Source organism: Trichomycterus rosablanca, chromosome 3, assembly GCF_030014385.1.
Source record: "Trichomycterus rosablanca isolate fTriRos1 chromosome 3, fTriRos1.hap1, whole genome shotgun sequence".
NCBI classification, from domain to species: Eukaryota; Metazoa; Chordata; class Actinopteri; order Siluriformes; family Trichomycteridae; genus Trichomycterus; species Trichomycterus rosablanca.
In genome coordinates, this window is record NC_085990.1 from 23,612,377 (window position 1) to 23,631,405 (window position 19,029).

Genomic DNA, 19,029 nt, shown 5'->3' on the forward strand with positions numbered 1-19,029 from the left:
GTCTCCGTATAAATGCACCTGCTCTGTGACAGTCTCAGAGTTCTGTTTAAAGCGCAGAGAGCATCATGAAGACCAAGGAACACACCAGGCAGGTCCGAGATACTGTTGTGGAGAAGTTTAAAGCCGGATTTGGATACAAAAAGATTTCCCAAGCTTTAAACATCTCAAGGAGCACTGTGCAAGCGATCATATTGAAATGGAAGGAGTATCAGACCACTGCAAATCTACCAAGACCCGGCCGTCCCTCTAAACTTTCAGCTCAAACAAGGAGAAGACTGATCAGGGATGCAGCCAAGAGGCCCATGATCACTCTGAATGAACTGCAGAGATCTACAGCTGAGGTGGGAGACTCTGTCCATAGGACAACAATCAGTCGTACACTGCACAAATCTGGCCTTTATGGAAGAGTGGCAAGAAGAAAGCCATTTCTCAAAGATATCTATAAAAAGTCACCTGGGAGACACACCAAACATGTGGAAGAAGGTGCTCTGGTCAGATGAAACCAAAATCGAACTTTTTGGCCACAATGCAAAACGTTATGTTTGGCGTAAAAGCAACACAGCTCATCACCCTGAACACACCATCCCCACTGTCAAACATGGTGGTGGCAGCATCATGGTTTGGGCCTGCTTTTCTTCAGCAGGGACAGGGAAGATGGTTAAAATTGATGGGAAGATGGATGGAGCCAAATACAGGACCATTCTGGAAGAAAACCTGTTGCAGTCTGCAAAAGACCTGAGACTGGAACGGAGATTTATCTTCCAACAAGACAATGATCCAAAACATAAAGCAAAATCTACAATGGAATGGTTCACAAATAAACGTATCCAGGTGTTAGAATGGCCAAGTCAAAGTCCAGACCTGAATCCCATCGAGAATCTGTGGAAAGAGCTGAAAACTGCTGTTCACAAACGCTCTCCATCCAACCTCACTGAGCTCGAGCTGTTTTGCAAGGAAGAATGGGCATAAATTTCTGTCTCTCGATGTGCAAAACTGATAGAGACATACCCCAAGCGACTTGCAGCTGTAATCGCAGCAAAAGGTGGCGCTACAAAGTATTAACGCAAGGGGGCTGAATAATATTGCACGCCCCACTTTTCAGTTTTTTATTTCTAAAAAAAGTTTAAAATATCCAATAAATTTCGTTCCACTTCACGATTGTGTCCCACTTGTTGTTGATTCTTCACAAAAAATTACAATTTCATATCGTTATGTTTGAGGCCTGAAATGTGGCAAAAGGTTGAAAAGTTCAAGGGGGCTGAATACTTTTGCAAGGCACTGTATTTTTCATGGTTTCCTCCCTACAGATTTGCTGACTTCAAAGACTCCTCTATACTCAAAAGCAAACTAATGTCTGCAATTTTTCATCTGTGATCCATGGAAATTCTTTGGACACTTAACTATCCTCCTCATTGTGCATGTAAGGTCAGTATAGACATACACCGATCAGACATAACATTATGTCCACCTTCAAAATATTGTGTTGGGCCCCATTTTACTGCCAAAACAGCCCTGTAACTGTGATGCACTGTGTATTCTGACACCTTTCTATCAGAACCAGCAGTAACTTCTTCAGCAATTTAAGCTACAGTAGTTCGTCTGTTGGAGCCAGCCTTCGCTCCCCATGTGCATCAATGAGCCTTGGCCACACATGACCCCGTTGCCGGTTCACCACTGTTTTTTTTTTTTGGACCACTTTTGATAGATACTGACCTCTGCAGACTGGGAACACCCCACAAGAGCTGCAGTTTTGGAGATGCTCTGACCCAGTCGTCTGGCCATCACAATTTGGCCCTTTTTAAACTCACTTAAATCCTTACACTTGGCAACACAAACACAAGGCAAAAAATGAACCAAAAACAAATCGGGAGAACCCCGATCGATGCCGCTGGGCGCCGCAGGCAACAAAAACTAAAAAATAGAAAAAATTTGTGAGCGGGTCGCGACAGCAGCAGAACGCCGATCTGGAAAAAATAGAACAATAAATGTCAGACAGACACAATAAGGAAACAGCGGATTCGAACCGGGGATGCTGATGTCAAAGGCGAACGCTTAACCAGCAATGCCACCCCGAGGTTAGCGAATCCTATGACACTAGTCAATAAGAACGCTGTCAAGCAGAGACGTGCCAGCAGCTACTAGCTTGCTGCTAACGGTACAGCAAAATGCCAGCGCTACCGGAGTAAACAAATACCAGTGCGAGGGCTGTGAATTGCTTGGAAAAAAGTTGTCAAAATGTCTCCAACTGTTACTGTTATCTTTAAATGCTGTTGATTCAGACTTCTGGCAACCATAAGAATAGTGTTTCTCCTGCCTATCTTGTAAAATCTGTGTCTTCAGGCTTCTTAATGGCTCATTCATCGTTCCTCTACATTTATTTATCCAACTTGCTGGTCGTCCTCTTCCAGTTTTACCTTTAACTCTTCCAAGCATAACTGTCTTTTGCAAGGATTTGCACCTTTCCATAATGTGGCAAAAATAAGAGAGCTTCAGTTTGGTTATCTGGGCTTCAGAAATCTGAAATCCAATAAAAATTTAATGATGACGTTCACTTGCACTAAGTAAACTGATGATGTGCTCAAATCAAACTGCCTTCAAGGTTGGGTTTGGCAGCAACTGGACTGGGCAGCAATCCATCACAGGGCAACAAGATTTTTAAATGGAAACAAACCATGCTGCTGTGGAACTGTCACTATACCAGTTGTTCCACCATGCAGAATACATCACCTCTCCAATATTCAGAGCACTGATTGAATCTTGTAACTATCCTGATTAAAATACACCCATGGATGGGCATAATTATGTAGGCTAAACCAACCCCCCACATAGCTACATAGCAGGCCTGATACAACACCAAATGAGAAGTAAAAAGTACATGACTAGGAAGCATCTGATAACCGGTTATGTGTCACCTCACAGGACACACAGGAGTGTGTGGGTGTGTGTGTGTGTGCACTGAAAATAGACATCAATACGTTTCTGTTCTAAAGCTGTCATCACCTGTGTTTTAAATCCTGTGTTCTATCTCCTTCCATAATGCACAGTACTTACACATTCGTTCATTTTTAGAGGTATGAAACACCCACAAAGACTCAGAGAAGTTTTGCTCCCGAGCAAGGAAGGTCTGTCTGCCGTATGTCTGCCAACAGGTACCCCCAAACTCAAGCTCTGCATTACTAAGGGACTACTGCAGGACCTGATGCAATTGTTCATGAAGCAGAACACGGAAATGCAAATTTCGCTAGTCTCTTAGTGATTTCACTAAAATCAATAGGTACTAATAAATGAAAAGCAGCTTAACCAAAAACATGAACATGTACAATTAAATTATTAGTGAAACAGGAACCTCAACACTATTTCCAACAACAACAACATTTTGGCTTATGTTATACACATAATATTATCACATGGTCTTGTAATGTTCTTGTTAGAAGCTTGTGTCAATATACACTTTATGGATACACTTTGTGTACTTTATACACTTTATGGACCTCAACACTATTCCCAACAACAACAACATTTTGGCTTATGTTATACACATAATATTATCACATGGTCTTGTAATGTTCTTGTTAGAAGCTTGTGTCAATATACACTTTATGGACAAAAGTATTGGGACACCCTTTATAATTACTGAATTCATGTGTTTCAGCCACAATAAATCAATTACATGAAAAAAATTATATGTTTCCAAATTTGCAGCAACAGTTTAGGGAAGGCCCTTTCATGTTCCAGCATTACTGTGCCCTTGTGCACAAAGCAAGGTCTATTAAGACATTAAGAAATGCGTGGTTTAAATAAACTCCAGTGCACTGAGCCCTGACCTCAGACCCACTGAACAGTTTTGAAATAAACTTAAACATCAATTAAGGCTTTGTTTAACAACATCAGTTCAGTTCCCATCTATACAAATCATTTGTTGACTGAATGGACTCAAACTCCTACAGACATACTTCTAAGTCTTGTGAGAGTCCCTCAGTAATGCAGTCTTGTCAGAAGAAAAGAAAAGATCGCATGGAGGTTGCTTCATTTTAATACAATGACTATTATAAATGGGATCTCCAACAAGGTCATAGTGACATGTCCACATACCTTTGGCCATATACTGTAAATAAGACCTGCAACAAGGAAGCCCCCCTCATCTTTCTCTACGTGATGAGCAACCAACTTCAGTCAAGTTTTCATGTGCTGATTTTACAGCAGAGGCTTATTTCTATTTTCCATGTCAGCCTCTCAGCCAATGCTGTAGTAAAGCTTGCTTGACTGTGGACAACGCTCAGCTTTGAAGCAGTACATATACCATACAAGCTAATGTAATGAATGGTAAACCTCTGAAAATTAAACGACAGCTTACATTTTCTTTCCAACCTTGGCTGGAGACCACTGGACTTCATAACTTTAAAGTACTTTGTAAGCCCAGAGAAGTCACTTAGCAAGTCATTAACTATCATAATTACTCATAATTAAGATCCACTGTTATCACTGTACTAACTGAATGTAAGCCGTGGCCTTATTAGACTAAAGATAACAGTTATTTCTGTTTCTGTTGTTGCTTTTGCTTTAGAGTAGCCCACTACTACAAAGATCCAGGGTTCAAATCCCCTGTCAGGTATACACATACAGACCCGATAGTCTATTTCTGAGAGGAGGAAAAATGAGAGGCACAACAATGTTTGAGTGTTTCAGTGACTATTTATACACTGTAAATTATGTTTCTGTCTATTCATCTTGTATTTCTTTCATTTATATTTTTATGGATCAGGTTACCGGCAAAAGGTCAAAAGCTCATCCTGATTTCTTAGAAATAGCGTATAATGAGAAACAAGCTAATCTGAATGCTTTGTTCTGTTTATCTGTTAATAACAGTGTGGGATCTGATACTTCCTTTCCACACACACACACACACACACACACACACACACCCACCAATGAGTGGGATGTGTGTTTGTGTTTGGCATGCATGTGCCAGCCTGCACGTCCACTGCATTCAGACAACTGGGAAAATGTGCTATTCTAGCGAACACTGGATGAAGAGGAAATACACATCTTCACTTACATACACACATAAACACACTCACTCAATAATAGCTCAGCGGTTAAGTTACTGGAATAGCAGTACATGTCATCACATGTAATTAGATCTGGTTTTAACACAGCAGATTATTACCAAACTTGCTGTAAATAGTTCTTTTTAAAGAACTTTAATATGGTAATGTAGCTATTTGAACATAGAACTATGTGATCCAATTATTTAGATACAGTAAAAAGTTGAAGAAATGATCAAACCCTTAACCTTTAATTGCTTGAATTGCATTCAGTCAAAAAGGAAAGTGGTAACTGACCGATTGCCACTGTGGATGATTGACCAAGGCCCTTGACGCTCAATCACTTGAAATGTATTCAGTCATAAGTGGAAGTCACTTTGGATTAAAGTGTCTACTAAATGTCAAGAATAGGAGCAGTGCTGATGGAGTTTAAATACAATCTGACACTGACTCAGTATCAAACACATCATACTGATATCAGATAAGAACCGCCCCAGCAATACACTGTATAGGTTACAATAATTCATTTGTATTTATGGCACTGAGCAGACGCTTTCATCCAACTGCGACTGAATACAAGCCAAGTGATTTAGCGATAACTTAAACTCCCACAGTGGCAACCTGGCACTGTTGCCACTATGCTTGCCCCAATGATCTTTCAATTCTTAGTCCAGTACACTAACTGCTGAGGTTCTGAAATACAAAAAAATGTAGTATAGGAAGTTTAGAAACAGCAAAGAGAGTTACTGTGTAATAATAAGTTAATAAGTTATATAAAAAAATAAGTTAAATAAAAAATTGAAATCCATAGCAATGTGTTTATATTACCAGAATAACGAGGCTGCTATGCTAATGCTGTGTTATGCTATGTAAAATGGAAGGTCTGTATTGCATATTCTGGTGCTATGAGTATGCTATGGTATGGTAAAATGTATAGGGCATACGTCATACAAAGACACTTATAATGGTATGTTCAGGAACAATTGCCTTCTACTGAATACATCACTGAACGTTTAATTGCACTTGTGTTCGGGTAGCCAGAATGCCAAGTTTAAAAGGGTTAAAGCTAAAAAGACTGCATCTGATTACACATAATAAACATACTACTAATAGACCACTGACTTGGGACAGTCAAAATAGTGAATGTGGTTATTTGAAGCATTCTGGATATGCCTGATGGCATATTGATTAGTGCATAATAGATTAAAAAAAAAAAAAACACACTCCACACAGCCTCACACTTTCTATCATACTACTAACCCATTATTAGACTGGGAAGGTTAAGGATAGCATGTGCTTTCTGTAAAACATGCAAAGGTACCCCATCTAAACCTGCATGAGGGGGGTGCTATCTGGCCCTGTCTGCATTACACAAGTTCATTATGACTGCTGACGCACTGTTAAACAGATGGGACAAAAATGCCATGTTAGACATGCCGTCTTTTACACACACTCTTTACAGACAATGACCTAGGGGGGAAATCAAACACAGCCATTTTGGACCCACGTCACTGTGTGGCACCCACTAATCCTGCTGCATCACAGTGTCACTCTTAAACATGTATTGTAGTGTAGGGTTGGGCGGTATGACGATATTACCGTATACCGCGGTATTAAAAAATGGTGACGGTATTCAAAAATAGTGACGGTATATTTTAAATGTGAAGCGCCGAATTTCTGCTTCAGGTTTACCTTGAAAACTGAGACTTTAGGACATGCGCGCATCCACAGTGAGGGAGGGGTTGGAGGGGTAGGCGGTTGGAGCTCGCTGATTGGCTGTGGGGTGCTTACTGGTGATAACACAACTGGTTAACATACTGGTGAAGAGCCACACTGGCTAGCGTTAGCTGTGAGCTAACAAGCAGAAACTGAAAAAACGGCTCGTCTTTAAATTTTTCAAAATCAACATTTTTTATCAGTTCAACCGGAAATGAACACAAGCGCGTGCATGCGCGGACATGTACTTATTTACTAAATATATCTTCAGTGTAAATCGAGCACAAGTGTTGAGAAAAAGGAGCAAACAGTAATAATAACGTTACGCCCAATCCGCTGTTCTGACTCTTGTCTGCCATAGATTTTCCTGCCTATGTAAGAACTATTTTTTCCTAAATAAAAGCGCTATATTAAGAAAAAAGAACGTCTCACCTGTCGTGTAATGTGAATTATAAAATATATTGTCTGGCCCTTTAAGAAAGTGAAGCGCACTATAGGGCGTAGGGAGCGAGTGTGTAGGGCATAGATCGGATTTGTACCGTTTCTGTGCTCAAGTTTTGCACTGAGCTTGTGTGACATGTAAAGTAGCGTTCTCGTTAACCACTCAAATGTTTGGACTTTGAATTATTTTAACATTATTTTACATCACCGTCATCGCAACATGAACATTTACATTCATATTTTTTGTTACGGTATAGAACTTAATTCTGGATTACAGGCATAACTAATCTGTAACTATAAACTAAGCAGTTAACTTTTGAAATATATTGAAGTGTGTAGCTGCTATTATTCTGTTTTGTGTGGGCAGAGAGAGATTACAATGCCAAAATGTTATGCGTTAATGTTTGTGTTAAAGTGTAATTGATACACATGCATTTATACTTATGCGTATTTATTATAGATCAGATAAGATAAGCAATGTTTGACGTTCAGATTGTTAAATCTTTTTATAATAAAACATTGAAATATTGTAATTACACTCAAGTGTGTACACTGTAAAGTTTGTCCGCGACACAACCCCCGCCCGCGGTAATACCGTATACCGCAGTATTTCCTGAAGACGGTATGACGGTATGAAAATCGGCAATATCGCCCAACCCTATTGTAGTGTATAAATTAGGGGTGTAACGATACATCGTTTCATGATGCATCGCGATGCAAAAATGTAGCGATGTGCATCTGCGCGATTGTACGAGTGCACGTGCGTTCTGTAATTTATTAGTGATGGGTCGGTGGCGAACAATCCGGCTCTAAGAGTCGGCTCTTTAAAATGAACGGCAGGATCCGGAGCCGATTCGTGTTTTTTTCCGGGGTTTTTTTCCGTTAAAGCCGCACGTGATTGGTCAAGATGCGTGGTGACGTTTGTGTGTTTACACTGAGCAGGAGGGGCGGGGTTACATACATACACACACACACACACACACACACACACACGGACAGCGTGCACATGAACAGGAGGGAGAGAGAGAGAGAGAGAAAGAAAGAGAGCACTTGATAAAGTTTTACATTGCGCTTTACGTAGCCAGACATTACACGCTGGAAAGGTGAGGAAAATGAGTGACAGGAAACAGTAAAGTTTGGACACGAGGAACCACTTTGACAGAGAAGTTCAGACCCACTGAGACCCACATCTTATACATGTCACTGTGTATTGTAGCAACATCTGTCCCCTCAGAGAGAATCTTTTCCAAAACAGGGCAGATCATAACAGAAAGGAGAAACAGGATCAACCCCTCAAAGATGAGCTCGGTTTTTCTGAATGCCAATCTTCACTAAATACTTACAAATACTGTCACCTGGATGCTGCTTTTTCTTTTGCACATTTTCATTTATATTTTGTTGAGTGATGCTTTGTTGTGTTCTTTCACTCTAGATGCAAATTTACAAGTAATATACACAATCAGACCTTTTGGTCTAATTGAGATGGGTCTTTGTTTTTGTATTTTATAATTTATTGTTGTAGCACTCTGTTCCATGTTGAGTATATAAATAAAGCCATTTAAATAATAAACATTTGATACAATGTTTTTTTTTACATTAGTAATTCATTTTACATGTAATTTGTTAATACATTAGTTTAAAGACTCAGCTCAGCTCAATGAGCTTGTTTGATTACTTAGATTTTCAATTTAAGATGGCAATAAGTAACTTAAATTTGGTAAACCTGTTAGGTTACAGTAAAGTACTCTGTTCTTGGTAATTACCTTTAATTGCAAGGGACTGAAGTTTTTTTTTTGTTTAAAAAATGTACAAGAAAATGTGCATTGTTTTGCAGTGTTTACACTTCAAAAAAAAAATCGTGAGAAAATCGAATCGTGAGCTCAGTATCGTGAATCGAATCGAATCGTGAGCAGAGTGTATCGTTACACCCCTAGTATAAATGCAGAATTGTCACATTACTGTGTGTATGTGTGGGTACCTCTTGATGAGTTTGATTGCTCTAAAGGCTTCGTCCATGTCCCCGATGGTAAGGTAGAAGCTAAAGTTCAGCATGGCATCTCTGGTCTGTTTTTCACAGTTCTCCAATCCAACAAAGTCCCGCAGAGCTCGTCGCACTACCATGTTGGAGGAGGCGGGAACTGCAGCGGGAGATGGCGAGACTGAAGCAGTCTCAGTGTAGGTTTCGCCTGGCTACACAAAACAAATGTAAATACAATTTTAGGTTTGTAAGTGTTTCTGTAAGTAAATGTTATTGTTTTTTTATGCATTTTCTCCATTTTTCTCCAGATTTTTTTAGCACGTCCAATTTTTACCCAATTGCATTATACTTCCTCTCTACTGGTGCTGACCTCCACCCCTGATTGAGGAGAGTGAACTGACACAACAGCAGTGGCCGACTGTATCTTTTCACCTGCACCAACCAAGTTCATATGCATCAGCCCTGTGCATGGAGAGCCACACCTTGATCAGCATTATTCCTCTACTCTTTGCAGATGCCATTAACCAGGCAGCAAAGGTCGTAACTGCATCAGTTATGAGGTCCCTATCCGGCTCCCTAACCCTGTATGAACAACAGCCAAACGTTGTTCATATAGCCGCCCAGCCCAGCCGGATGGCAGAGCTGAGATTCAATACAATGTATTCGAAATCCCAGCTTTGGTGTGCTAGCGTATTTTACCGCTGCGCCACCTCAGTGGCGTAAGTAAATGTTTTACTAATACATTAACCATTTTCTTTATTGGAACACAGACATCTTTTACTCCATTTTTACGCCCTTTCTGACGCAGCCCTCCTTATTATATCCAGGCTTGGAACTTGCACTGAGAGCACACTGACACTCCAATAACACAGCCACTCATGTCTGTGTAGATGCTCAACTGGCTGATAGCACTGCTGAGATTCAAAAATTCCCCTTATTAATGATTATACACTCACTGAGCAGAACTCAGGAACCATGTGACCAACTTTACTAGCTGCACCATGACACGCATCAGTTTCAAGTGTATATAAATGTTAACCTTTAACTGCTGGTGGATGTAACAGCATTTGGATAAGCCATGTTTCATTAACCCAGGGAAGGGAAAACCATGATCTATACTCATATATGTGAGGAAAGAGGAGAGGGGCAAAAGGAGGAATAGTGTACTCACGTATGGGAGGAAAACTCCACCTCTCCGAAATAAAAGCTGATCAAAGTTTAAGCAGATAAGGAGCAAAATAAACAGAATGAGAAAACAGATAACATGCAAGAAAAGAGATAAAATGTAGATGGAAAACAAAGGAGACAAGTGCTGCAGTATGGTGGCACAAAGTGCTGCAGTATGGTGGCACACACACATACACATATTGCCAAAAGTATTCGCTCGTCTGCCTTCACACGCACATGAACTTGAGTGACATCCCATTCTTAATCCATAGGGTTTAATATGATGTCGGCCCACCCTTTGCAGCTATAACAGCTTCAACTCTTCTGGGAAGGCTTTCCACAAGGTTTAGGAGTGTGTTTATGGGAATTTTTGACCATTCTTCCTGAAGCGCATTTGTGAGTTCAGACACTGATGTTGGATGAGAAGGCCTGGCTTGCAGTCTCCACTCTAATTCATCCCAAAGGTGTTCTGTCGGGTTGAGGTCAGTCAAGTTCTTCCACACCATTCTCGCTCCTCCATGTCTTTATGGACCTTGCTTTGTGCACTGGTGCACAGTCATGTTGGAACAGGAAGGGGCCATCCCCAAACTGTTCCCACAAAGTTAGAAGCATGAAATTGTCCAAAATCTCTTGGTATGCTGAAGCATTAAGAGTTCTTTTCACTTGAACTAAGGGGTCGAGCCCAACTCCTGAAAAACAACCCACACCATAATCCCCCCTCCACCAAACTTTACACTTGGCACAACGCAGTCAGACAAGTACCGTTCTCCTGGCAACCGCCAAACCCAGACTCGTCCATCAGGTTGCCAGACGGAGAAGCGTGATTCATCACTCCAGGAAACTGATCTAGAGTCCAGTGGCGGCGTGCTTTACACCACTGCATCAAACGCTTTGCATTGCGCTTGGTGATGTAAGGCTTGGATGCAGCTGCTCGGCCATGGAAACCCATTCCATGAAGCTCTCTACGCACTGTTCTTGAGCTAATCTGAAGGCCACATGTAGTTTGGAGGTCTGTAGCGATTGACTCTGCAGAAAGTCAGCGAGCTCTGCGCACTATGCGCCTTAGCATCCGCTGACCCCGCTCTGTCATTTTACGCGGCCTACCACTTTGTGGCTGAGTTGCTGTCGTTCCCAATCACTTCCACTTTGTTATAATACCACTGACAGTTGATTGTGGAATATTTAGTAGCAAGGAAATGTCATGACTGGACTTGTTGCATAGGTGGCATCCTATCATGGTACCACGCTGGAATTCACTTAGCTCCTAAGAGCGACCCATTCTTTACAAATGTTTGTAGAAGCAGTCTGCATCCTAAGTGCTTGGTTTTATACACCTGTGGCCATGGAAGTGATTGGAACACCCGAATTCAATGATTTGGATGGGTGAATGACAATGGCAATATAGTGTACACACACGCACACACATATACATATATATACAGGGGTTGGACAAAATAACTGAAACACCTGACCACAATAATTTATTAGTATGGTGTAGGGCCTCCTTTTGCGGCCAATACAGCGTCAATTCGTCTTGGAAATGACATATACAAGTCCTGCACAGTGGTCAGAGGGATTTTAAGCCATTCTTCTTGCAGGATAGTGGCCAGGTCACTACGTGATGCTGGTGGAGGAAAACGTTTCCTGACTCGCTTCTCCAAAACACCCCAAAGTGGCTCAATAATATTTAGATCTGGTGACTGTGCAGGTCATGGGAGATGTTCAACTTCACTTTCATGTTCATCAAACCAATCTTTCACCAGTCTTGCTGTGTGTATTGATGCATTGTCATCCTGATACACGGCACCGCCATTGGATGCACATGGTCCTCCAGAATGGTTCGGTAGTCCTTGGCAGTGACGCGCCCATCTAGCACAAGTATTGGGCCAAGGGAATGCCATGATATGGCAGCCCAAACCATCACTGATCCACCCCCATGCTTCACTCTGGGTATGCAACAGTCTGGGTGGTACGCTTCTTTGGGGCTTCTCCACACCGTAACTCTCCCGGATGTGGGGAAAACAGTAAAGGTGGACTCATCAGAGAACAATACATGTTTCACATTGTCCACAGCCCAAGATTTGCGCTCCTTGCACCATTGAAACCGACGTTTGGCATTGGCACGAGTGACCAAAGGTTTGGCTATAGCAGCCCGGCCGTGTATATTGACCCTGTGGAGCTCCCGACGGACAGTTCTGGTGGAAACAGGAGAGTTGAGGTGCACATTTAATTCTGCCGTGATTTGGGCAGCCGTGGTTTTATGTTTTTTGGATACAATCCGGGTTAGCACCCGAACATCCCTTTCAGACAGCTTCCTCTTCATCCACAGTTAATCCTGTTGGATGTGGTTTGTCCTTCTTGGTGGTATGCTGACATTACCCTGGATACCGTGGCTCTTGATACATCACAAAGACTTGCTGTCTTGGTCACAGATGCGCCAGCAAGACGTGCACCAACAATTTGTCCTCTTTTGAACTCTGGTATGTCACCCATAATGTTGTGTGCATTGCAATATTTTGAGCAAAACTGTGCTCTTACCCTGCTAATTGAACCTTCACACTCTGCTCTTACTGGTGCAATGTGCAATTAATGAAGATTGGCCACCAGACTGGTCCAATTTAGCCATGAAACCTCCCACACTAAAATGACAGGTGTTTCAGTTATTTTGTCCAACCCCTGTATATATATACAAATATATATATATATATATATATATATATACAGTGTATCACAAAAGTGAGTACACCCCTCACATTTCTGCAAATATTTCATTATATCTTTTCATGGGACAACACTATAGACATGAAACTTGGATATAACTTAGAGTAGTCAGTGTACAGCTTGTATAGCAGTGTAGATTTACTGTCTTCTGAAAATAACTCAACACACAGCCATTAATGTCTAAATAGCTGGCAACATAAGTGAGTACACCCCACAGTGAACATGTCCAAATTGTGCCCAAATGTGTCGTTGTCCCTCCCTGGTGTCATGTGTCAAGGTCCCAGGTGTAAATGGGGAGCAGGGCTGTTAAATTTGGTGTTTTGGGTACAATTCTCTCATACTGGCCACTGGATATTCAACATGGCACCTCATGGCAAAGAACTCTCTGAGGATGTGAGAAATAGAATTGTTGCTCTCCACAAAGATGGCCTGGGCTATAAGAAGATTGCTAACACCCCGAAACTGAGCTACAGCATGGTGGCCAAGGTCATACAGCGGTTTTCCAGGACAGGTTCCACTCGGAACAGGCTTCGCCAGGGTCGACCAAAGAAGTTGAGTCCACGTGTCCGGCGTCATATCCAGAGGTTGGCTTTAAAAAATAGACACGAGTGCTGCCAGCATTGCTGCAGAGGTTGAAGACGTGGGAGGTCAGCCTGTCAGTGCTCAGACCATACGCCGCACACTGCATCAACTCGGTCTGCATGGTCGTCATCCCAGAAGGAAGCTGACGCACAAGAAAGCCCGCAAACAGTTTGCTGAAGACAAGCAGTCCAAGAACATGGATTACTGGAATGCCCTGTGGTCTGACGAGACCAAGATAAACTTGTTTGGCTCAGATGGTGTCCAGCATGTGTGGCGGCGCCCTGGTGAGAAGTACCAAGACAACTGTATCTTGCCTACAGTCAAGCATGGTGGTGGTAGCATCATGGTCTTGGGCTGCATGAGTGTTGCTGGCACTGGGGAGCTGCAGTTCATTGAGGGAAACATGAATTCCAACATGTACTGTGACATTCTGAAACAGAGCATGATCCCCTCCCTTCGAAAACTGGGCCTCATGGCAGTTTTCCAACAGGATAACGACCCCAAACACAACCTCCAAGATGACAACTGCCTTGCTGAGGAAGCTGAAGGTAAAGGTGATGGACTAAACCCAATTGAGCACCTGTGGCGCATCCTCAAGTGGAAGGTGGAGGAGTTCAAGGTGTCTAACATCCACCAGCTCCGTGATGTCATCATGGAGGAGTGGAAGAGGATTCCAGTAGCAACCTGTGCAGCTCTGGTGAATTCCATGCCCAGGAGGGTTAAGGCATTGTTGGATAATAATGGTGGTCACACAAAATATTGACACTTTGGGCACAATTTGGACATGTTCACTGTGGGGTGTACTCACTTATGTTGCCAGCCATTTAGACATTAATGGCTGTGTGTTGAGTTATTTTCAGAAGACAGTAAATCTACACTGCTATACAAGCTGTACACTGACTACTCTAAGTTATATCCAAGTTTTATTTCTATAGTGTTGTCCCATGAGAAGATATAATAAAATATTTGCAGAAATGTGAGGGGTGTACTCACTTTTGTGATACACTGTATATATATATATATATATATATATATATATTTATATATATAGTATATATATACTGTATACAGTGGGGTCAAAAAGTATTTAGTCAGCCACTGATTGTGCAAGTTCTCCTACTTAGAAAGATGAGAGAGGTCTGTAATTTAGGTACACTTCAACTATGAGAGACAAAATGAGAAAAAAAAAATCCAGGAAATCACATTGTAGGATTTTTAAAGAATTTATTTGTAAATTATGGTGGAAAATAAGTATTTGGTCAATAACAAACAAGCAAGATTTCTGGCTCTCACAGACCTGTAACTTCTTCTTTAAGAAGCTCTTCTGTCCTCCACTCGTTACCTGTATTAATGGCACCTGTTTGACCTCGTTATCTGTATAAAAGACACCTGTCCACAGCCTCAAACAGTCAGACTCCAAACTCAACCATGGCCAAGACCAAAGAGCTGTCGAAGGACACCAGGAAGAAAATTGTAGACCTGCACCATGCTGGGAAGAGTGAATCTACAATAGGCAAGCAGGTTGGTGTGAATAAATCAACTGTGGGAGCAATTGTAAGAAAATGGAAGACATTGATAATCTCCCTTGCGGTCAAGATCTCATCCCGTGTGGTCAAAATGATCATGAGAACGATGAGCAAAAATCCCAGAACTACATGGAGGGACCTGATGAATGACCTGCAGAGAGCTGGGACCAAAGTAACAAAGGCTACCATCAGTAACACACTACGCCGAGAGGGACTCAAATCCTGCAGTGCCAGGCGTGTCCCCCTGCTTAAGTCAGTACATGTCCAGGCCCGTCTGAAGTTTGCCAGAGAGCATATGGATGATCCAGAAAAGGATTGGGAGAATATCATGTGGTCAGATGAAACCAAAATGGAACTTTTTGGTAAAAACTCAACTCATCGTGTTTGGAGGAAGAAGAAAAACCCAAGAACACCATACCTACTGTGAAGCATGGGGGTGGAAACATCATGCTTTGGGGCTGTTTTTCTGCAAAGGGGACAGGGCGACTGATCCGTGTTAAGGGAAGAATGAACGGGGCCATGTATCGTGAGATTTTAAGCCAAAACCTCCTTCCATCAGTGAGAGCATTGAAGATGGAATGTGGCTGGGTCTTCCAGCATGACAATGATCCCAAACTCACCGCTCGGGCAATGAAGGAGTGGCTCCGTAAAAAGCATTTCAAGGTCCTGGAGTGGCCTAGCCAGTCTCCAGACCTCAACCCCATAGAAAATTTGTGGAGTCCGTGTTGCCCAGCGACAGCCCCAAAACATCACTGCTCTAGAGGAGATCTGCATGGAGGAATGGGCCAAAATACCAGCTACAGTGTGTGCAAACCTGGTGAAGACTTACAGGAAACGTTTGACCTCTGTCATTGCCAACAAAGGTTATGTTACAAAGTATTGAGTTGAACTTTTGTTATTGACCAAATACTTATTTTCCACCATAATTTTTTTTTCTCATTTTGTCTCTCATAGTTGAAGTGTACCTATGATGAAAATTACAGACCTCTCTCATCTTTCTAAGTAGGAGAACCTGCACAATCAGTGGCTGACTAAATACTTTTTGGCCTCACTGTATATATATATATACAGTGTATCACAAAAGTGAGTACACCCCTCACATTTCTGCAGATATTTAAGTATATCTTTTCATGGGACAACACTGACAAAATGACACTTTGACACAATGAAAAGTAGTCTGTGTGCAGCTTATATAACAGTGTAAATTTATTCTTCCCTCAAAATAACTCAATATACAGCCATTAATGTCTAAACCACCGGCAACAAAAGTGAGTACACCCCTAAGAGACTACACCCCTAAATGTCCAAATTGAGCACTGCTTGTCATTTTCCCTCCAAAATGTCATGTGATTTGTTAGTGTTACTAGGTCTCAGGTGTGCATAGGGAGCAGGTGTGTTCAATTTAGTAGTACAGCTCTCACACTCTCTCATACTGGTCACTGAAAGTTCCAACATGGCACCTCATGGCAAAGAACTCTCTGAGGATCTTAAAAGACGAATTGTTGCGCTACATGAAGATGGCCAAGGCTACAAGAAGATTGCCAACAACCTGAAACTAAGCTGCAGCACAGTGGCCAAGATCATCCAGCGTTTTAAAAGAGCAGGGTCCACTCAGAACAGACCTCGCGTTGGTCGTCCAAAGAAGCTGAGTGCACGTGCTCAGCGTCACATCCAACTGCTGTCTTTGAAAGATAGGCGCAGGAGTGCTGTCAGCATTGCTGCAGAGATTGAAAAGGTGGGGAGTCAGCCTGTCAGTGCTCAGACCATACGCCGCACACTACATCAAATTGGTCTGCATGGCTGTCACCCCAGAAGGAAGCCTCTTCTGAAGTCTCTACACAAGAAAGCCCGCAAACAGTTTGCTGAAGACATGTCAACAAAGGACATGGATTACTGGAACCATGTCCTATGGTCTGATGAGACCAAGATTAATTTGTTTGGTTCAGATGGTCTCAAGCATGTGTGGCGGCAATCAGGTGAGGAGTACAAAGATAAGTGTGTCATGCCTACAGTCAAGCATGGTGGTGGGAATGCCATGGTCTGGGGCTGCATGAGTGCAGCAGGTGTTGGGGAGTTACATTTCATTGAGGGACACATGAACTCCAATATGTACTGTGAAATACTGAAGCAGAGCATGATCCCCTCCCTCCGGAAACTGGGTCGCAGGGCAGTGTTCCAGCATGATAATGACCCCAAACACACCTCTAAGACGACCACTGCTTTATTGAAGAGGCTGAGGGTAAAGGTGATGGACTGGCCAAGCATGTCTCCAGAGCTAAACCCAATAGAACATCTTTGGGGCATCCTCAAGCGGAAGGTGGAGGAGCGCAAAGTCTCGAATATCCGCCAGCTCCGTGATGTCGTCATGGAGGAGTGGAAAAGCATTCCAGTGGCAACCTGTGAAGCTCTGGTAAACTCCATGCCCAGGAGAGTTAAGGCAGTTCTGGGAAATAATGGTGGCCACACAAAATATTGACACTTCAGGAACTTTCACTAAGGGGTGTACTCACTTTTGTTGCCGGTGGTTTAGACATTAATGGCTGTATATTGAGTTATTTTGAGGGAAGAATAAATTTACACTGTTATATAAGCTGCACACAGACTACTTTTCATTGTGTCAAAGTGTCATTTTGTCAGTGTTGTCCCATGAAAAGATATACTTAAATATCTGCAGAAATGTGAGGGGTGTACTCATTTTGTGTGGCCACCATTATTTCCCAGAACTGCCTTAACTCTCCTGGGCATGGAGTTTACCAGAGCTTCACAGGTTGCCACTGGAATGCTTTTCCACTCCTCCATGACGACATCCCGGAGCTGGCGGATATTCGAGACTTTGCGCTCCTCCACCTTCCGCTTGAGGATGCCCCAAAGATGTTCTATTGGGTTTAGGTCTGGAGACATGCTTGGCCAGTCCATCACCTTTACCCTCAGCCTCTTCAATAAACCAGTGGTCGTCTTAGAGGTGTGTTTGGGGTCATTATCATGCTGGAACACTGCCCTGCGACCCAGTTTCCGGAGGGAGGGGATCATGCTCTGCTTCAGTATTTCACAGTACATATTGGAGTTCATGTGTCCCTCAATGAAATGTAACTCCCCAACACCTGCTGCACTCATGCAGCACCAGACCATGGCATTCCCACCACCATGCTTGACTGTAGGCATGACACACTTATCTTTGTACTCCTCACCTGATTGCCGCCACACATGCTTGAGACCATCTGAACCAAACAAATTAATCTTGGTCTCATCAGACCATAGGACATGGTTCCAGTAATCCATGTCCTTTGTTGACATGTCTTCAGCAAACTGTTTGCGGGCTTTCTTGTGTAGAGACTTCAGAAGAGGCTTCCTTCTGGGGTGACAGCCATGCAGACCAATTTGATGTAGTGTGCGGCGTATGGTCTGAGCACTGACAGGCTGACCCCCCACCTTTTCAATCTCTGCAGCAATGCTGACAGCACTCCTGCGCCTATCTTTCAAAGACAGCAGTTGAATGTGACGCTGAGCACGTGCACTCAGCTTCTTTGGACGACCAACGCGAGGTCTGTTCTGAGTGGACCCTGCTCTTTTAAAACGCTGGATGATCTTGGCCACTGTGCTGCAGCTCAGTTTCAGGGTGTTGGCAATCTTCTTGTAGCCTTGGCCATCTTCATGTAGCGCAACAATTCGTCTTTTAAGATCCTCAGAGAGTTCTTTGCCATGAGGTGCCATGTTGGAACGTCCAGTGACCAGTATGAGAGAGTGTGAGAGCTGTACTACTAAATTGAACACACCTGCTCCCTATGCACACCTGAGACCTAGTAACACTAACGAGTCACATGACATTTTGGAGGGAAAATGACAATCAGTGCTC

The 19,029-nt window shown here is 42.6% G+C and overlaps 1 protein-coding gene across 2 annotated transcripts in view; it reads right to left on the minus strand.

Moving 5' to 3' along the window:
- ift140 (intraflagellar transport 140 homolog (Chlamydomonas)) overlaps positions 1-19,029 on the minus strand; it is a 113,322-nt gene that overhangs the window by 47,300 nt on the left and 46,993 nt on the right. For both annotated transcript variants that reach the window (XM_062991098.1, XM_062991099.1), the window contains one exon: positions 9,181-9,392. In XM_062991098.1, coding sequence (XP_062847168.1) covers positions 9,181-9,392 — 212 coding nt within the window. The remainder of the gene's footprint in view (positions 1-9,180; positions 9,393-19,029) is intronic.